At 41.5% G+C, this 21,091-nt stretch overlaps 1 protein-coding gene across 1 annotated transcript; it reads left to right on the plus strand.

Moving 5' to 3' along the window:
- Positions 1 to 3,080: 3,080 nt before the first annotated feature.
- LOC104056364 (BPI fold-containing family C protein) lies at positions 3,081 to 20,126 on the plus strand. Its single transcript, XM_009557615.2, has 16 exons — positions 3,081 to 3,176; positions 5,667 to 5,793; positions 6,155 to 6,266; positions 6,387 to 6,515; positions 7,093 to 7,248; positions 8,039 to 8,102; positions 8,895 to 8,955; positions 9,863 to 9,954; positions 11,870 to 12,043; positions 12,745 to 12,798; positions 14,084 to 14,254; positions 14,785 to 14,852; positions 16,169 to 16,211; positions 17,023 to 17,086; positions 17,860 to 17,936; positions 19,519 to 20,126. The coding sequence occupies exons 2-16, from the start codon at positions 5,688 to 5,690 to the stop codon at positions 19,558 to 19,560; spliced, it is 1,413 nt and encodes a 470-aa protein (XP_009555910.2). The 5' UTR covers positions 3,081 to 3,176; positions 5,667 to 5,687; the 3' UTR covers positions 19,561 to 20,126.
- Positions 20,127 to 21,091: the final 965 nt, after the last annotated feature.

Here is a 21,091-nt window from a genome sequence, read left to right on the forward strand (position 1 = left end):
CCATTTTCTCTGTATTCTCTGATCAACAAAAAGATCTTTCAAGTCCTCTTATCTCCAAGGTGAACAGGCCTGATCTCTCAGACTCTCCTTGTAGATCATGTTCTCCAGCCCCTTTGGTGGCACCTGCTGGGCTTGATTTAGGATGCCAATACCTTTCTTTTAAGGGGGAGCCCAAACTGGACACAGAGCTCTAAATGCAGGTGTCAGCACCTCTGGATGCATCCTGTCTGGTTCCATGGATTTGTGTACGTCAAAGTGGGTTATGTGATCCTGAACTCTTATCTTCCTCTGCTGTGAGTGCTGCCTCACTCCCACAGACTCTATTAGGAGCTCAGTAACCTGCGAGGCCAGAGGACAAGTCTTGCTAGTGAAAACAGCCTTTTCTGTGTCTCTTGTCACTAGTCCCCCAGGCCACCGAGCAATAAGCCCACATTTTCCTTAGCCTTCTTTTTGCTATCAGTGTACTTACAGAAACATTTCCTGTTGCCCTTTACCTCCCAAACTAATTTCAGCTCCAACTGAACTTTGGCTTTCCTGTGCAAGCAATATCTTTGTGTTCCTTCCAAGTAGTTGGTCTCAGTTTCCATCTTCTGTGTGCTTTCTTTTTGTGTTTGAGTTCATGCAGGAGCTCCATGTTCATCCACACTGGCCTTCTGCCACAGTTACGCAACTGTCTGAATGTTCTAATGGACCATTCTTGTGCTCTGAGGCAGCTGCCCTTGAAAATTAGCCAGCTCTTCTGAGCCTCTGCTCTCCAGGGCAAATTCCCACACATCCTGCCAAGCAGGTCCCTGAAATCTGCTCATCTGAAGTCTATGGCTATATTTCTGTTCTTTGTCCTGCTCGCTTCTCCCAGGATCTGAAACTTCACAGTCTTATGCTCACTGCAGCCAAGGCTGCCTTGGCCTTTACGTCATCCAGCAGTTCCTCCTTGTTTGTGAGTAGCTGCAGCTCTTCAAGGGTATCAATCTCCAAATAATTCTGCACCTCTCATCTGTAAAATTGAAAGTTCAGTTCCAGCCTGGGACAGAAACACGGCTTGCGTTTGATTTTTAGCTGAATCGCTTTAGTTGTCTGGATGGCTGCTACAGCTTTTTACTTTAAAAAGGCATCCTGAAACTAAACAGCAGTAAATCACAAGAAGGCTTCCAAATCATCATGTTCTGTGGTAGGTGAGGAGTGACTAGAAAAAGAATGGGAGAAGACAAACTCAAAAGAAATGGAAATGTTGATCACTCACTCATTGACAACAACGCAGGCACTTTCTTCGCCTATTTGGGGGAGAATTCCATGAAATGGGGAAAAAGCTAACCAAAGCCCTGAAGCCCATCTCTTCTCTCTTCCAATGGGACATGTTCTGTGGGACTGACCAATGAGTGCTATGGCTAAATGGACCTTTTCAAACCAGAGCCATTATGGCTCTGCCCCTTAAGGTCTAGTCCTATGGCTGTTGTTCACAAACAGAGCATTTGTTTGTCGTAGGGCTAAAAAGGATGCTATACACACCAACTTACCCACTGGTCATTTTGATCTGATATTGTTTCCTAATGGACTGAACAAGGGAAACAATGCATGTCTCTCAGTGTGCTACAGACTAGACCGCATGGAGGAAGGAGAGAATTGGGGAGGCAGGAAAAAGAAATCACCAGAGCATCGATCCCGAAGCAACAACTGGAATCATGCAAAGCCAAAATAACTTGCAGAGATGCAGCAACAAGTCTTCATTGATTGCCATACTGGTAAACTCATTGAGTTTCTTCTATATTAGGTAAAAGGATTCACAATCTATATTCCCTTTAACATATAAATTGAAGTGAATGCTTGGTGGCTCAACAAAGAAAACTGAAATAAAACATTCCTTTTAGAGGCTTTATAACACCTTGAAAGGTGAAAAGTTTGGCTGTAGAAACTATCTATAGCATATTTGAATGTGCTATCTGAATGTGACCACAAGCAGATACTTGGCTTTTCCTGCTATATTTGTAAGAAAGAAATAATGAAACTGTTCTGGAAGCCTTAGTCTGTCTTTGTTAAATTTGCTGAAAGTTTTATCTAAACTGGGTGGTACTCCATTAGAAATACTATAAGATGTCAAAAGGCTATGAAGAGGATAAGCTGAGATAGCTTCCAGACAATTCAGTTGTTTGTAAATCTTGGAAATCTATATGGATGGAAACAGCGGAGCTTCTCCCCTGCTTTGAAGGAACTGCAGAACCTGTGCAAAAAAATATAAAGGAAAGGTTTACATATCTGAGGGTGTGAATTTTATTCATGCTCAATCGACAGAGATATAAATAATGAAATTATTATGCACATGACTCCCTTCAATGAATGTTAAGTCTGTGTAAAGTATGAGTATTTGTTGACTGAATGACAAAAGTCTCTATCCTTTTCTATTCAAGGATTGCACAATGAAGTGACTCAGGTCGTCCGTCTCCATGCCTGAGGGAATTTGCTTGGTTTACATGCAAGCTAATTGATTAAATCACCTCTTTGACAAGCCAAGTAGTACTGGTTAGCTAAAGTACTGGTTAATTGGATAAGCATGCAGAAGAAATAGAAAATATTGACTGCAAGGACTTGATGCTATATATTTGCACCATATTACTATAGTATAAATATATTACAAGTATTATATAATTTATGGTTTTCTATGTCCTGGGCAATTTCAGAACTGACAGCCCTAGGCAGTTGTTTTCCATCTGTTCTTCCTAGAAATGGAGTATTCATTTCTTTCTTTCACAATGCAGACCTGGCTATGGGTGTCAGACTTGTGGAACTATTGGAATAGAGTCTCCACTGAGGTTTCTTCTCAGGTCCATCTGAAAAATCAGTGCCAAAATGGAATGCCACAAAGGCAGCACATTGTCCCAAGCTCAGCATCCTAGTGCCTGAGCATCCCCACCCAACAGTTTATATTGCTCTCTGCTTACTCCCTAAATGAAATTAGAGTGGTAGATTTAAGTTGAGACACTCAAAATAGTTTGGGCCATGATTACCAGCGAGGCCACTCCCTGTGTGATACTGCTGAAGATGGCAGCAATTGGCTCTCTTCAAGCTCACAGCTCTTTCCTTTAAAAGACAGGGAGTCGTGGCTGCAAAGGGTTTTCCCTGCAGCATCCTCAGCTCTGTGGTCTGTGACAGCAAGGATCTTCTCTTCAGCATTCAGAGGAGAGGTATGGTAACAAATACATAGTGATTACTTTTTATTGTGGAGTGGCTTTGTTGGGAAGAGATGATGTAGCTAAATCTGGCTAAATTTTGAGATTTTATGTTTATGAACTATGCCTATGTCAAAGACATTCCCCTCCAGTACTTTGCTTTTCTTTTACACATGAAGTGTGTTTCTTTCGCCTCTCAATTTCTGACAGTTAAAGTTAAAAAGAAAATATTAGTCTTCCTAAAAGACAAAGGCGTTCTATGGGTTTACTTGAAACTGTAACAAAAAAATTAAGTCAGTGTTATCTCATAATTTTGCAGTTTGCTTAAATTGTGGTCATGAATGAAAATATTTTAGAGGTTTGAGGTATATTATTACCTCTGCTAGTGAAACAGCTAGTGGAAGATGCAGAAACATCAAAACCATTTTTCAGATATTAGGAGAAAGGCATTTGCCTGTTTCCGAGTGGTTTCATTCCAGCTCTTCAACAGCAAATTCTTCCTAGAAAAGACACTCTCATGTATTTTCAGCTGTCCATAATGCAGTGTAGTACCCGGGAATAAGGAAAACCATACTAATGTGACCTTTTGCCAGTCACATTGGTAACCTCAAACAACAGGTAACTCCACGGAGTTTTCAGCTTTAGGGGGAAAAAAGCAGAGCCAAAAAAAAGCAGAATCATTCTCTAACTTTGTCCAGTTTGGTTTTAAAACTCTCTATCAAGGTTGCTTCTCCCACTCTCCCTGGGAGACCTTGCTGACAGCAACAGCTACTGACTTTCACACTACAGGCAGCCTGTGATTCATACAGCATAGCTACATCGCAATTTAAATCCAGTGGCAGAAGCCCCTGGGATGGGAATTTGCTTCACTCATTCAGTACCCCTATGATAAATCCTGTACAGCCACCGAGGACAGTTGTGTGACATGCAAGAGAAGGTAGGGAGAGCCAAGTGATCATCCACTGCACAGCTGGTCAGTGGTATCACCCGTACCTTTAATTTATTGTGGGTTTCTGCTTGGTTTTGAGGTTGCCTTGGGGGAAGGAGGTGAGGGGGGTCGGGCAGACTGTTGGGGTTTTTTTTCGTCCCATCAAAGAGAGTGACAGGTCTTGCTTACAGTATCGTGGAAAAGCTGCCATTAGCAGAACTTACTGATTCTTGACAACTTACATGTAGGCATGCATTATCCAGAAGATAGGTGTCCTTTAGAAGTCATCTGTGTTTTTAGGAGCAGGTTCTTCACATGAAGAATGAGGTGGTGTGGGGGCTTCTCATTAACTGAAGGATCATCCCACAACCATATAGTGATTGGTCACCACTGGCACACAATATATATATGTGGTGTAAGTTCAGCATAACTTCCTTGGCCCACCTCAGAGGTAAACATTGAATCCTGTAGTTACAGGAGGAAGATGAGCATCCCTCACAGGGCCATTTGTTTTAAGAGAGGCAAGATGTATCCCTCTCCATTATAATGATGACTGTCTTAGATGAGCAACCTAAATAGAAACAGTTCCACCCAACCATATTGGGGAAGGGTAACATTCTGTGAATGAAAAATTATTTTTTTTGTACTGTTCTTAAGGTACTGCCCTAGGCAATGAGTATCTCCTTAAAATTTTGAGAGAAGATGACAAAAGAGCAGAGTCCATTGCTGATGAACCCAAACAAGTAAAGGGAAACAAAAGACTAGCAATAACATCTAAATTCTTTGTAAAGTCACTTAGGCTGCCTTTATTAATTTGTTCTTATAAAATACTTTGAACGCTGAAGTCCCTGTCTGTGAATGAAGAATCAGGTTATGGTTCTCCATGGGCAAAAAAAAGTGGTTTAACAGGAATGAAAAAAGTAAAAATAAACGTCCATTTACCACAAGGTTTGCCAGGAGAGTTTTTGGATAAAACCTAATGCATTTATTAATATGCAGACTAGGGGATATGAAAACATTGTCTGCTGCCACGATATTATTTTCTCTTGTTGACCGTCAAGAGGGAATGTAAAGAGCTTCTCAAAGTTGTGGCTAAGATTTTAATTAGTAGTTCTTAAAGTGGGGAAATCTATGTTTATGACTAAATTAGCTGATCAGGTTTTTCAAAGCGCTAAGACACAGTGACAACTGTTGAATCACCAGGCACTGAGAGATCCATACATTTCGGGACAGATAAGCTTCTTATTTCAGTAAATAAAGGGAAAAGAATTACAGCCTAAAAATTCAGTGCCACTTCCCTTTCAACAGGGCTTGTCAGGAAGATGCATCTCAAGGGCTTTCTCCACTCCCTTTGACAGTGAACGGGCTGACTTTTCTCCTCTGCCCCAGGGAACTCTACTTCTTTAACAGTTTGTGCAGAACAGGTCTTCTCTTCCTTGGTTGCTAGGCTTTCCATTTCATCCATTCTAGTGGGAAAGCTGGTGTCAGAACAGCTTGCTCCAGGGAGGGTAAAGGGAGTACAGCAACCATGTGACATAGCATGAACTTCTACTATCATTATAAATGTTTATTAACAGGTCCTGTAATAAAAAAAGAAGATGGTGAAGATTTGCTGTTCTCTCCTCCTCTTAAGTTTGCTCAGTGGGCAACTCAATGCTAACCCTGGACTCAAAGTGAGGATCACCCAGAAGGGGTTGGAATACGGTATGTGTAATGCTTTGAGGATCTGGTGGTGGTGTTGCATTGAATCCTGGTATGACAGACATATTGGGAAACAACTGCAGTGGAAGGAAATTACCTGATCACAGGCTACAAAGAAAAAGAAAGCTAAAGAGTACATTATAGCAGAGTAAGCTGCTTGACAGCGTTGTATCTCATATCAAGGCTCACTTGACTCTTGCTATGACTTGGAACGAGATCTGAAATAGCATTGCTGGGTCTCGAATAAGATAGCCTCTTCTTTCTGACTCTGTGTCCATCCCATCTCCTAAGCCATGAGCGCTAAAGCACATAAATTCCCAGGCAATATCAAAGACAACTGAACTGATCACTGTTTTTCCTGTAGCCAAGGAGGTTGGGCTGGAAATCCTGAAGCAGAATATGGAGAAGGAGAGTTTCCCTGATTTGAGTGGCTATGAGAAATTTGGGCTTGGTAATGTCAAATACAACATCTCAAGGTAAATATGCTCTCTGGGGGAAATTTGTGTTTGAGTGAAATTTGAATCTTTGTTCACCCGCACTCATGAATTACCAACTTTTCCTATTCTTTTCTCCCCCTCATTTCCCTCACACTCTAGAATACACATCACTGCTGTTGAATTCCCCAGCGCTTCCATCTCTCTCATACCTGGGACTGGGATAAAACTGGTGATTGGAAATGCTTCTCTAACCATCGATATGAACTGGAACATAAGGACCTGGATGTTGTATGTAGAGCTTCACATGTCCTGGGATTTTTCTTGATGGATAATAGAAAGTTAAAAATGAAAAGTTTATTCTAGTGACCTCTTTGTGGCAAAAGTGCTCTTTAACAGCTAGTAGCAGTAACTGAGGAGTAGTGACTTCTTTTTCTCAACAGGTCTGCAAGTAGGAGACAGCCCCTGCCCTCTCAGCCATGAGCACTGATAAAGAGCCCATGGCTGTGAAGCACCTCTGCAAATACACAAGCATGATGTTCTAGCTGAAAGGCATCATTGTCCAGCCTGCCAGCTAATGGCATGTTTAGAAAAACCACAGTATGGTGGATCACAGTCCACTGTAATAAACCTTCCCAATGTAGGTACACTGTTAGAAACCCTGTGCTGTGCCTCTAAGAGGTACTGTTCAAAAGCTGGTAGAAAACAGACAAGCAAATGACAATATTCTTGGAGCAGTATCCACACCTTCCTAGTCTCAGGCTGTTTCACAGGGAAAACAAATCCCTGCGCCTCTTTGATTGATTGAGGCTTGAATACTAAATAAAAAGAGGTTTTTTAGTTATTTCTTAATTTTCACTTTATACAGCAAGGACAGTGGAAGAAGCACCGTCTACATTTCAAAGGTGTCTGTTACTTCAATCTTTTCAACACCCTTGGATAATACAGGTCATACATCAATATCACTTACCAGCTGCCAGACAACTTCTGGTGATATAGACATAAAGTTGACTGGAAAAAGTGGGTAAGTAGAAGAGATCTGTATATTCTCTGGCAGCAAAATAACTGTGAATGAATGGCACAAAGACAACTTCACAAAATATGGCACCTATTTTGGCATCCATAGAAAGCACAAGTGAGGATCAGGCCACTAATCCAATGTTAAAATGGACAAATTTGACCATAGTTCCTGTATTTGTGCACATTGACCCTTCAGTAGAGGACAGATACATCAGTTCTGGTCAGATTAAATAATCCCTTGTGCCTCTTGAGCACCCATTTGTTTCCAAATACTGCTCTACTCTTCAGATCTAAGTAGATGTTACATGCTTGTACTGTGCTTTAAGTACTCGTAGTCACAGTGCTGTCAACACTGAACAGAACCAGACTGCAGTCCATTGCGCTTCTGATTACAACCCTGTGCAATATTTTTTCATTGTTTTCTCATACTTCTCTCGCTAACTAAATACAACTCTTGACACTTTCAATTTTTGGTTTCTTTGCTTGTTTTTACTTGTATTAGAAGTTTCTAGTGCAGAGACTACTGATTTATTCTGTGTTTATAAAGACATGATAGTGGTAATATAAGGAATTACTTATTCATAAATATGAATCTACCCAGGCTAATTGCTGAGATGCCTAGTGGTGAAATTATCTCCTTTTAAGTGGTGTCTCTGACAGTTGTTACGTTTCAGAAAGTTCCCCTGTGTACCAAGATATCGCTTTCAGAGTCCATTACATTCATGTTCTGCAGACATATCTGATTTCCTGACTGCAGTGCCTGAGCCATGAATTGCTTTCTTCCTTTCCTCTAGCTTCCTGCATAACTTCTTTATCAAGTATCTGAAGAAACCCATTCACAGGACCTTGGTCACTAACGTAAGACTTTCAAATCATACGGGGGAGGGGTTTAAGGAATATGAGTTTCACAAGTCAGTGCTGTGAACTTGGCAAAGGAAAAACTAGAAAAATAATATAGTCTTATTCTGGTCTGATCAGTACAGTCACCATTTTGCCAGCCAGAAATGCTTCCAGATAAACTGCCACTTTCTTGGCCAAGATATAGACTACTACACAGCTAGGTTCAATCACAGCAGCCGTAGGGCTGGAAAATGTAGTTATTTTCCCATTACAATGCAGAATAAGTCTCTGCCCAACTACAGGCATCCTGGGTTTGGGGTCATTTTTATGCTCAGCAGACAAAACATATATTGGGTGATGCATAGAGGTGTGGTAGTACACCACCAGATACTATGACATATTCAGACTTCATCATATCAAAGAGGTGGGAAATACAGCTGACAGCCTGCCCAGGGCCTCTGAAAGGAGACAGAGATTGAGATGGCTGTGATTCTGCACCGGGAAAAGATATCTTCTCTGAGACCAACGTGGAATCTCCACATGCCTCTTGTTCTATTAAGCCTGTGGTTTTGTCACCCCCATCAGGCTGCCTTTGGCAACTTCTCGTTTTGTTGCCTAAAGGCAGCTCTGACATGTGATATTGCTCAACCTTGGGGAACCAGATGGCTGAGGAAAAGCTAGTTTAGGTGTTTTGACAAACAAATGCAGCCATGGGTGTCACATGAGCAGACAGATTTGCTACTGCACAGGTTAAGAGGTGCTTACAAATCCACGCTTATCAGACTGTAACTTCGGTGTGCTTTTATGCAGTCTTGTCCCAACATCAGATCTGGGATCCAGTTGATAGATGAAGACCTCCGATCACTGAATGGTGAGTTTTCTTTTCCTTTTGCTTTCTCTCTCTTGTTCAGTAAGATTCTGCAGTTTTCTTAACAGCAGCTGGTCAGCAAAGCCTCCAGGAGAGGTATCAGACTTCAAACTCTGCCTGCTCCCTTGCTTACAGGACCACACTTAAATAAAGGGAGTGGAACTTGGACATGCAAAGGTTATTTCTGAGAAGCCAAGGACTTGGGCACAATTCTTAACTGGTGAATCTGTCAGAAATGCAATCAGAGGCCACACAGCACTGATGTAAAGGCAGTTTTCCCTTTCCTCCCATGCTGAGCCCTCCCGCAAACATAGCACTTCACAAACTGAAGCCTGCTCTTCTAGCCTGCCTGGAAATTGAACTCTTACTTGCCAAGTTTTCAGACTTGCCAAAGGCAAAATGAAGAAGCTCCTTTGTAAAAAAAAAAAAGCTCACTTTAACCATTTTGTGTTAGATTTGCAAGAATTTAAGGCATCTAAAATGTTGAGCAGCTACCATGTGCAAAACACAATAGCTAAGCAGATCAGGAAGCCACCTTTTCTGGGGAAGTATTTGTAAGTCAGAGGCACTCTGGTTGCTCTCAGAACCACTTTAAAAGAAATCCCAACATCTCCTTATGCCTTGAAGCTCTGACATGGCCATTTCCTTTTTTTGGCTAGACAAAGTTTACTTTTCCACAATGAGAAAATATTAGACAAACTAAAGAACGTGCTTTAAAGAAGGTGCCAGTAGAAACATCAAGCCTTAGATCAGAAGGTGCATTAGGAGGTCCCTGGTTGTGTTTTTCCCTACCCTTTGGAACAACTTGTGTCATTCTCCTTCAGGGACTGACTTAGTTATAAGTGTACATAAAATTCTTTCTGTGCTTTTTGTAATCTTGGGTGTTTTGCTTTATCTACTACCCTTACAGTCCTAATGCCAGTTGATGATTTGGCTGAAGTAGACTACTCCTTAAATAGCTTGCCAGCAGTATTCCAACCCTTTATTGACCTGGACTTAAAGGTAATTGCCTGTAGTGCTATTTGTCAAGATTGCTGTGGTTTTCATTATTGTATGACTCACTTTCTAAGATGAACATGATCACTGTTCTGTAAGACTCAGTATCTGAGAAGACAGGCATTTCAAAGCACTAGTGCATTTGTTATTGTAATATTTTTTTAACAATACTGTTGTAAAACGAGTTATTTAAAAGCCGCCTTTTTTAAAAAAATTTGTGTTGGTTGGTTATGACAAATAGAGAACAGTAAAAGTTAACTAAGCAAGTTAGAAGAGAAAAAGAGAAAGGGAAAGGAGAAAAAGGGGAAGGAGAGAAAGGTATAGGTATTCAACTTCATCCTTCTCTTTGCTGTTGGTTAATATCTATGACTTTGCTCACCCAGTCAGGGGAAATTTTCTACACATTGCACTAATTAGGTGCATCTGCTGTCAGATAACAGTGGAAAATAAGGAGCAAGACTATAGGAGCAAGAATTAAGCCTCTGGTACCCTAAAGGGAAGAGAGATGACCCTTGAAAAATCATGGGAGCCCAAGGAGTGTTGCTGAGTTTGAAGGCCTGAAAGTTTATTTCAAATAAAGGAAAATATCTCCTTATATACTGAAACTGAAATCAGACTAGTTCCTAATTCTAAAATGACTTGATTGTCATTCTGTGTAAGGTGATTTGGTTGAGAGTAGTTATCATCATCATAGCATCTAAGATCCTTAATTAAGTTTAAGGTCCCATGTGCTAAGTGCTCTACAAAGGGAGAACGCAAAGATTGTCCCATCACAAAGATGTTATAAATTAATTATAAACTAGAGACAATGAGGAGATAAGAGGCAGGAACACAAAGGAACAAGAAGCCAGTATCAGTCAGTATGGTAGACACTGGTCTTGGCACACCACCTCTACAGCTGCTGTCAGGCTCTTGTGGGTATTGTAGCAACTAGGTTAAAAGCCAAGACTTGAGGCAGACTGAACAGGTAATGTCATGGTTGTTTACAAGAGCAGTTACTCTCCCACATAAGGTACAACATGGGGGAAAAACAGAAAGCGAGTGGCTATTTAATTCAGCAGGCGAGGATTGAATAGGAAGATCATTGGCAAAGTGACTCAGCACTTTGTATGCATTTTAGTAATCCCTAAAAAGCAACACAAAATTTAGAGATAGATGGGGAAGAACTGGGAAAATAAAGACACACAGAGTGCATTTGAGGTGAAACTTAAAGGGAAAGCTAATAAAAGAGAAAAACCTTAACCTATGAATCCCTTCCTCACTTAAAATGAGGTTTACTTTTTTGTTTGATCTGGATGCATTTGGAAATATTAGATCTGCAAGCCTTGACTAATATCATCAGTAATACAAAAGACAACATAAGTGTTTTTAGGATTGTCAGACACAACTTTTCTTTCTCTCATAGGCTTTCTTTTGTCTGCACATGTTACCAACTTGGTTTTTTTGGGTAGAATAACGTGCTGATTTTGCCCTAGAAGACCTCTGAGTTTAGAGATCTATTTTGTAATTGAGACCATTGAATAGCTCTAGATGGCAGTTCACAGATTTAAATTCTGGGAGATGGGAAAAGGAGAAACTAACACTTTTCAATAGGACCCTTAGTCATACTCTTCATGCAATATGTAGACCCTTAATTTAGAGGCTTTGTTTTCTGAGGTGGTAGACTGACTTCAGCAGGGGATCAGCATTCCGGTTGATGGATCTCACGTGTCATTTGTGAAGATGTCCAGTCTCTGGAACTTGCCTTCACCACCTGATTGAAAGCACCAAGGCTTCAGAGTGTATTGTAAAGCCTATGTACTCATTCATGCACCAAGTTAATAGCCTGAGCAAGGGAAAGGAAAGTAGCATTAATTGTCTGCAGTTATGTTCAAGTCATATTTGGACTCTGAGTTTTTTCATCTCTTCCAATACCTTTCAGGGGATAGTCTATCCAGCTGGAAACTATACTGGCCTTCCCTATATGGCAGCTCCCCTCACTATCCCAGACCCAAGCGACTCCATGCTCTACCTTGCTTTCTCCGAGTATTTCTTTCAGACCTACTCGTTTGCTTACTACACTGCAGGGGCCTTCAACATCACCATTGCAGAGGAGGTGAGTAGGACACACAAGGAATGGGATCAAAGTGGCTCAGGTCATCCAAGATGAGGTTTTGACCTGCCAGTTGTGTCAGTATGTGGCCATATAAAGCTGCTAACTGGCCTGCAAAGTCCTGAAACATTTAATCATAAATACTAGGGTATTGTTTTATTTATTCTTTACATAGGTGTCTCAGGCCACAGCCTGGGGTGCCAACTTACACTCAACAAGGTACCAATGGGTACTGACAACTCTGCTACAAAAAAAAGGTTTTTGTAGACCCAGGCCATAGACATTTCTGACATAAAGGATCTACTCTGGGGAGTTCGGCAGCCTCAGCAGCTGTTTTCTGAGGTGTCTTCACAGGCTGAAAGTACTACAGGGGCCATGGGAGCAAAGCATATGTCACAGTACAGTAGCTGTGGCTTGGAGGCTGGCAAACTCGACTAGTGCATCTCCAGGAGGTTCAGTAAGTCCCAAAACCTCTAGAGTGCAGCCCACACTATAATGATATTAAGCACTTGCTTTCCTAGGAAGTATTTTGGCATGTATTATTGGGAATCAGCTTGAAGTATAGTTAGTCATTTAAGAATATTTCTGAGAACAAAAGGTACTGAATCAAAAATTCATTGAAATGACAGTAATAATGCATTTAAACAAAAGCCGACCATGAAGGTCGAATTTGGTAAATGCTTTTTTTTTTTTTTTTCCTCCAGACTTGCAGTTATTTTAATATAAGCACAGAGATATTTGGCAGTATCATCCCTGAGGTGAGTATCATTACTTCCACAAACTCTTAAGAAACTACTCAATGTCGGGGTGTGGGTGTCAGACACCTCACTACTGTTGTATCCCAAAGGGCCAGGAGTGTTCCTGCTCTGGAGATCCAGGCACGTGTGCCTCATAACAGCAAAGTAGATGAGCTTTGTCACCTCCTACTTCCACAATGAGTTGAATAACCTGCATGGTTACCAAACATGGCCCATAATGTTGCACATCAATCTTTACCTGGGCACTGTGCCCAAGTCACAGCTGTTCCCACCTAAAACCAGCTCTAGGCCAGAAAAGGCTTCTAGTCATGAGTCCTGCTTTGAGAGACTTCTGAGAGGGCCTTAGCTCTGAAATAATACCTTTCTCCTGCCCAAACCAGTATAATTGGTTTTGCTTCACTGCTAGCCTGTGACTTACTAGCAGAAAGGAATCCAGTGAAGACATGGGAAAGGCCAATAGTGGCCATAGTGGCCATGTGCAGGAACTGAACTAACAGATGGACAAGAAACATGTAATTTGTGGAACAGACAAGGCAAATGCACAGGATTTCCATTTATTTTAGGTGGGGGAGATTAATATAACAGGGCAGAGACTGTAAGCTACTACAGGGCAGAGAATGTAAGCTTGCATGGCTTCCACCGACCTTCTCAGACAAAATGAGAAACCAGAAATGAGCATAAGAGACCCTAGGCCAGGAATGCCACGGTCAGAAGAAGTCAAACTCGTGGTTCAAAGAACTTCGCATCCTTATTTGCCTCCCAGATTATATTAAATTCCTCCCTCAGAAATCTAAGAGTGATCCAAGGGCAGTCATTATCTAGTCTTCTCCTTAAAATGCCAAGAGGGCTGACCGTAATATTCCACCTCCTCTGTTCTAAGTAACAAACTTGGTAAGCCTACTCACTCTTCAGGCAACGAACAGAGTGAGGCTCCTCTGAGCAGGGACCAGTCTCATGAGACAGATGAATCTCAAAATGAATGACTCATGAGTTTTTTTAGCTTTTTCTATCTCTCAAAGTGATAGATCTATTCATATTCTTAGAGTGGAAGGAACTTTCCACTACATTCCTGATGTAGCCAGGACTGTTAGCTTATCATCACAAAAAAACTTCTTCTTCCTGCTTACTTGAAAGAATCTTATGTTAGCATCTGTCCTTAACCTCATTTTAAGAAACTACTTCAAAATGATTGCTTCAAGAATGAAAAAATGCCGTATTCTGATCTATTCTACAAGAAAAGCATTTTTCTGGTTTGTTTTTTTTTTTTTGTCATGGAACTTTGCAGGTAGCCAAATATTCAGTTACACCCTACCCAGTGATGTTGAAGCTAATGGCTACTGAAATACCAATTATCAGCTTAGAGCAAGATTCCTTCACTGTAGAGATTCAGGGCTCCATGGAGGTGTTTGCTGTTCTACCAGACTCAACCAGCCAGTCATTGTTCACAACAAACATAGTAAGTACAACAAACAAGGTGACATTTACCTCAGACTTAAATATGTTTGTTCCTTCCTTCTCTTAAAACTCTGTACAAGAAACAAAGCACCAGATTTCTAGTACTCAAACATGTAAATTCCCCTTAGTCACAAGTGGTGACTCAACCTATAGGGCATTTCCATGGCGAAGAACATTTTCCTATAGATAGACAAAAATCCAAACATATAGCAACTCTGATTAACTGAAGTTTTGTTCTCTGCAGTGACAATTCTGCAGGCATGAGTCATGCCTCTTGGCTACTTGTTCATTTAACTGAAAATGTCTTTGATTAGTGAAATCTCATTACCCACATTTCAGCTCGTGTCAGAACCATTCAGATAAGCAGACATTTACTGTGTGCAGCCCTGCATGAGCCATGGGCTAAGGAGAAAGTTGCATCTACATGAAACAGCTTCCATAAATAACTGGGAAGGTGGTACTTTGTGACTAATTCACAGCAAGGGTCCTCGGTTTTCGTGTCTGGTAACCCACAGTTTCTCTCTTCTGCAGACAGCCAACGCCAGCATTGCTCTGAATATATTTGACCAGAAATTGATGGGCTCACTATGTTTGAACAGGTAATTCAACCTGGGATGGAAAGGGTTTGGAAGCGTTTGGAAGTGTTAACAGTCTCAGCACTAGCAGTTCAGGCACACAATCAGATAACCATATTTTAATGAATGTGCTTCCCTGGTGAGTTCATCTGCATTAGTTTCTCTAATTCTCTATGTGGCTGTACTTGTACAGTTTAAAGGAGTCAGGAAGCTTCTCTATGACAACTGCCACAGTCCCCAAGGGACTGCCCACCAGCTGTGGATTGCTGCAGGGCAGTGGTTTCACTGTATTTCTCTGCTCCTGACATCGGCTCTCCTGCTGAGCTGGCTAAGTGAAGTGTGCAGGGCAGTTATGATGACTGAATCGTTTCAGACCTTCCCTCATCCCTCTCCAGCTGTCAAGATGGAACTGCTTTCTAGCCCACCTGTGCCACTAGGAAAGTGCAGAGGTGTCCAGAATACAGTAAGGAATCTGGACCCCTGCAGTTCTCCTATGCTGACAGTCTTATAGCAGAGATTCTCCAGCTAAGGCACTGCAACTCCCAAGGGTCAGAAAGCTGGAGGCCAGAGGCTTGGTCATTTAGAGAGAAGCAATTTTATATAGAGAAGATCTGTATACCAAGATCTCACAGCTGGGAGTTGTAACCCTCATTTCACAAAAGTCTCATGGGAAGACAGTTATAGGATTGAGAATATGCAGAGTTCATCAGGGCACAGAAGCATTGGGAATTTAAGGAGGATGGAACTGTTAGTATTTTTTGCAGCAACATTCAGAGGAAAAAATCTAAAGTGTGCTGAGAGCTGAGATGCTAGTTCTGTAGAAACTCAGAAATCATGTTTTGAATACACATTTGGATACTTGAATACGTATGAACAAGTATTTGAATTGAAACAGAAATATTAGCAACGCAGCCATCAGCAGCAGTACCATATGACGAACAGAATTTTTCTTCTTACCCCAGTAAGGCTTACATGAAAGCATTAAGTAGACGTACCAAAATTTTTGCAAAATATATGAGAGCCTTCAGGTCCTTGATGCCAGACCCAGTAAAATGAATCAGCAGCAGGACTTCCAAAATGCAGCACAGAAGGAGAAGCACACTCACATTGCTGTCTACAACCCTTCTAGCGTACTCTTCTGCATGCATGCTCAGCAATGCCTTGAGAAAAACACTTCTTTCTTCATAAGGCAGTATGCACTGTGTAAAACACATCAGTTCCAAAGTCTCTTTACAGATGTTTCGTAAGGCCTGGGGCTTTACAGCAGTGACTGCACATGACTAGAATAACATGTGTTTATCCTTTCTAGTGATTCATCTTGTTTCACTTCTTTTCCTCAGGCTCCAGTTCTCCCTAGCCCACTCCAATGTTGGCTTTTTCGAGGTAAGTGGATAGTGACAAAAAAGCTGAAGAGTAAGCACCTACATTTTATTTGTATTCCTAAATCATTTGCTTTCATTCCTGGGTAGGTCTTTTCCTGTCCTCTGGCAGCCACCTCTCTGCTATGGACTTAAAAAGTATATTCTTCGGGGAAAGTTAGCGCCCTGAAAATGAGATCTCCTGTAGTTTCCCTGACTGGTGTATCATATCTCGTCACATAAGCAGAGAGATCTCTTGAATCATAACGGTGCGATGCACAGCCGTAGTCTGAACTGCAGCAGCAGATGGAGCAGTGTGCTGTCCAAGCAATCACAGGCCTGACTGAGGTAGAGGCACTCCATGTGATGCAGTGGTGCTCATCACAGGTGCTCAGAAATACAGCGGGGAACAGGAGCCAAAATACTCATCTCAAGATGCCCAAAATGGTGTGGTTTTCAGGGGAAAATCCTGTCTCCACGGACAGTCATTTAATTCTGAGTACAATGAAGCAGTTCTGAGTAGCTGAGGCGAAAAGATTAAAACTATTCTGGTCCTTTCTTTCTGTTGGTGATAAACTCTCACAAATAAAGGAAATGGACTGTTTTAAATGAAAATGTTGTGCAAGCATAGTGAAAACAATTGCACTTTGCATCTCACTTCCTTTGCATCATTCCAAAGACTTCAGCTTGGTTGAAGTTTGGATCTTATGACTCTTTTGGGCCAAATAAGAGCTGGAAGTTGAACATGAGACAACTAACGCCATCCAGGATTAGGGCATGAGAGTTCTCCTGCCATCAGGAACTGATGACTAACTCACTTTTCTTGTCTGTGGCAGATCTCGCTTCTGGAAAACATCCTGTCTTACATCTTACAAACCGAAGTCATTCCATCAGCTAATGGTAAGGCTGTGTTTCTAAGCTAAAAGATGTAAGCAGAGTGGGTGATTCTAGGAACTTCTACTAACTTTCTGCTAGGTTTCTAGTTCCTATTAAGTTGAGTGGAAAATGGCCATCAGCCAGGTAGCAGTGGAAGGGAGAGACTGGTTTGTAGGGGTGTAAGTATCGCTTCTCACTGCCACTGTTCTACAAAAAGCGGGGGGGAAGACTTCGAAACTCATAGTTCCTCTTTCTTTGCCTCACTCAAGGTGGCCCTGATGCATTAGTAAGGAGCATGTCACTCTAGTCTGCAGACCTGCCTGAGGCTACTGTGTGTGAAATGTATTCCTCTTTATAAACCAGCTATGGGCTTTTGCCTCTGATACATCTTATTTAAGGCTCTGGAGGGAGATATAGCTTTATGCCAGCCCTCTATACCAGGATAAACTTTGCCTTCCTTAGCTAACGGAAACAAATGAGATCAGGTTCTAATGATGCTAAGGCTGCATTAACAATCTCTCAGATCACTAGGAACAATCCACTGAATGTGTAATGTGTTGCACGTGAAAAGCCTTGGTTTGGCTGCAACTCTCTGCCAAATGTAAAGCATTTGTAATTCTTTTTCCCCACTGGTGTCAAGCTTCTCTACCTCCCAGGGTTGTTTGTGAAGACTAAGAGGTTAATTTTTGTAAATGACCTAGAGATCTCTGGACAAACAGGGCTGGTGAAGGGCAGGTATTTTTTGTCTTCCCCATGTATACCTAAATCATTGTGTTTGTCTTTTTTTTATTTTTAAGCTAAACTGTCAAAAGGATTACCTCTTCCCAATCTGGCCAATGTTACCTTGACGAGACCTCACATTACAATTGTACAGGTGAGATTTTGACACTTTCATGTGTGCTTTTGGCTAGGGATTCGTTCACCTTCTGTCTTTACAAGAAACTTGCTAGATTTGAGATAGTTAAGCACTAAAAAGCTCTGAGTTTAAAACGAGATCTCTAATAGAAGTAAAATCCTATCAGAAACAAATTTAATCCTTTGAGAAGAAAAAGCTAGAACTGCATTAAATACATTACCACAGATTGATCAAATGCACAGCTTGCTCAGCCTTTCAAGTTCCAATTGAGTATAAAAACAGGTTTACCTTTAACATTTCATTTGAGTTTGGCCAATAACATTAGGGTTATTGCTATCCATGCAGTCTTGCTGGATTTAACAAGAATAGCTGAACTATGAGAGGGAGGTGAATTTAATTTTGTGCACCTAGGATGACTGGATTCTGTTAATAATTGGCGACAACGGCTGAGGCCATTAGTCAAAAGTAGTTATTGAGGTCTCAGAAAATATTCTTTGCCTTTCGGTTATTCTCCAAACCATGCTATATTCTGTGCCTCTGACAAAACACTCATGCTCTTAGTTTGAACATTCAGATTATTGCTTGATAACCAATCAGTACAAGGGCATTGCTGACAAATTAAGTCCCAAAAAATGTGTAAGCCAGTTACATTTCTCCACTTATTTACTAACTTCTCAGTGATCTTCAGCTTCGCAGAGACAGTCTCAAAGCCTTGTTTGCAGTTAAGCACAAAGCACAACTCAGGAAAAAAACACAATTTTTTTTTTAATCTTTCTTTGCATTCCACATACGCAGCTACAACCAACTATGCAGTCCCTACAAATATAATCGCTTGAAGACTGCTTCTGTTGGCACTAGTTGCCAACATCCTTGCAGGCTAATTATGAATGAGGGATTGTAGTGGTTCTGTGGGGCCCTCGTCTTCTCTAATCAGTCTCCTCTTAGTAAATAGGAATGAGAGAGGACATGGGAGAATTGCTATAGCTTATCAACGTGAATGGAATGCCTATTTAAAAGCTAGTTTTATCGTCTCCACTTGCAGTCCAAGTTTATTGGTTATGGTCAATAGGAAGAAAAGCAATTCTTCCCACTTTTGTTAGATAATCATATTAGACTGTGATGGGCTGCTCTCTGCAGGCTCCTTGCTCTGTATGCTCTGACAATGCAGGAAGTCTTAGAGATAAAGTTTATATTAGATGGCTAATTCTTAAGCAGCTCAAATCAGGTAAAAAATAATCCCACCTAGTAACGATTGCCTAGTTACCTCAAGGCTCAGACAAACTTTTCTGTGTAGGCTGCATGATCTTTAGATGTCCCTTCTGTTGCTAGCATGGTGCAAACAGACAACACTCAGGGAAAGATGGGGCTCTTATGCATAAGTTCGAAGGACAGAGTTTAATAAAACTTATTCCTTCCAAGGCTCAGCTTTTTTTCCCAACAGATTTTCTGACTTTTAACACCAAAATCGAGTTTAAATTTAAAAAAAAAAAAAAAAGAAAAAAGAAAAAAATAACAAACAAACCACAATAAGAGCAACCAACCAAAACCCAACTTCATTTTGTAATTCATAGAACTTCAGTGACTGTTCTTCTCCCCACAGGGATACATGTTGATCTCTACTGATGTCCACTACAAACCCTAAAGGAGAAGAGAGACCTTTTGTTAAACATGAACTTCAATCAATACTGTGACTCTGAAGGCTAAAAACTGTTCAGTTCTGCTGAAATGTGTAACTTGAGCTCTGACAAGGGCAATGACACCCTGGCTGGAGGCAAAGGGAGATGTAAAGAGGCAAAGAAAGCTGATGGCATGGTTGGGGTCTACAACGGAGGAGAACACACGACATGTTGACATTATTTATTCTGTTGTTTAACCGATGCAACACTGTTTTTAAATACACTCTTGCATATACACTTCCAGAAAGGTGCTGCAGTCTCTCAAAAGAAGGTGAAGCACATTGTCAAGATGCTGCAAGGGCAGGCATGCCTGCTAGTCTGCCTCTACTGTAATGATCTTAAATAACTTCCTTCTGAACACAATGCACTCAGTATAAATGAACGCTCTCTAGAACCATGTCAGACTGGGAACTGTCCCAGTTGCAATGGGAACTAAAACCTTAGTAGTGTCTTAACTAAACTCTTAACATAAATCTTAACAAGGATGCAGAAGCAATCCAAGAAGGTAGACAAAGGGGCACTGCTACTGCCTTTGACAGTCCCTCTCTCCCTGTGGCTCTTCGAATCCTCATGTCTGTCATGTCCCCTCTGTTTAGCACTGCTTAACCAAGTTAGATATATTTGACTCGTTGAATGTTTCTAAGTCTTACAAGTCTCATCTTCCAATATCTTTTGTCAATATTCCTCTAGATCGAACTGGTTGCAGATGCTTTACTTTTTACTTCATTTTGGTACACTGTTTTGCCTTCTCTCTTTCCCCCCTTTCTTTACCAACACTTCATTAGCATGCAAATCTGAACACAGTTCTGCAGAGGGCTGTGCCTGCGCAGCAATGCTTCAGTGCTTGTACTCTGGGAAAGCCTGACTAGAAAGCAGGCTCAGGCCTCCCAAACTAGCATCAGCAGAGGAGAAAGAGGCTGTGATGCCACATCCCACCATTTCGCTGGTTTTGTGAGCCCCAAACCACCCCTATGCAAGGCCCCACCCTCCTGGCGTGATGTCAAAACCTTAACCATCCCCACACCTCTTACTCCTCCACAGGAGCCCTTTTCAAGCCAAAGCTGTACAGCAAAAAGATGTTTTCCTCACAATGAGAAACGCAGTTGATGATGAGGTGCAGGCAGCTTTTGCCTGACTGTAGCTCACCCAACTCCCACGCTGCAGTGGTACCTAAATACACCTAGGCTGAGACTGTCTGGTCCCCAGGGGAACAGCACATGAAAAAACATTCATTCCTTCTGCAAAGCCAGCCCAAAACTCATATGCGGTGTGAGGGATGAGGCAGCCAAACACAAACATAGAATCATAAAGACTGGAAAAGACCTCTAAGATCGTCCAGTCCAGCTGTCATCCCAACACTACCGTGCCAACTAAACCATGTCCCAAAGTGCCAAGTCTACACGCTTTTTATATGCCTCCAGGAAAGGAGACTCCAGCACTTCCCTGGGCAACTTGTTCCAATGTTTGGCCACTCTTCTGGTAAAGATTTTTTTTCTA

Source organism: Cuculus canorus, chromosome 1, assembly GCF_017976375.1.
Source record: "Cuculus canorus isolate bCucCan1 chromosome 1, bCucCan1.pri, whole genome shotgun sequence".
Lineage (NCBI taxonomy): Eukaryota > Metazoa > Chordata > Aves > Cuculiformes > Cuculidae > Cuculus > Cuculus canorus.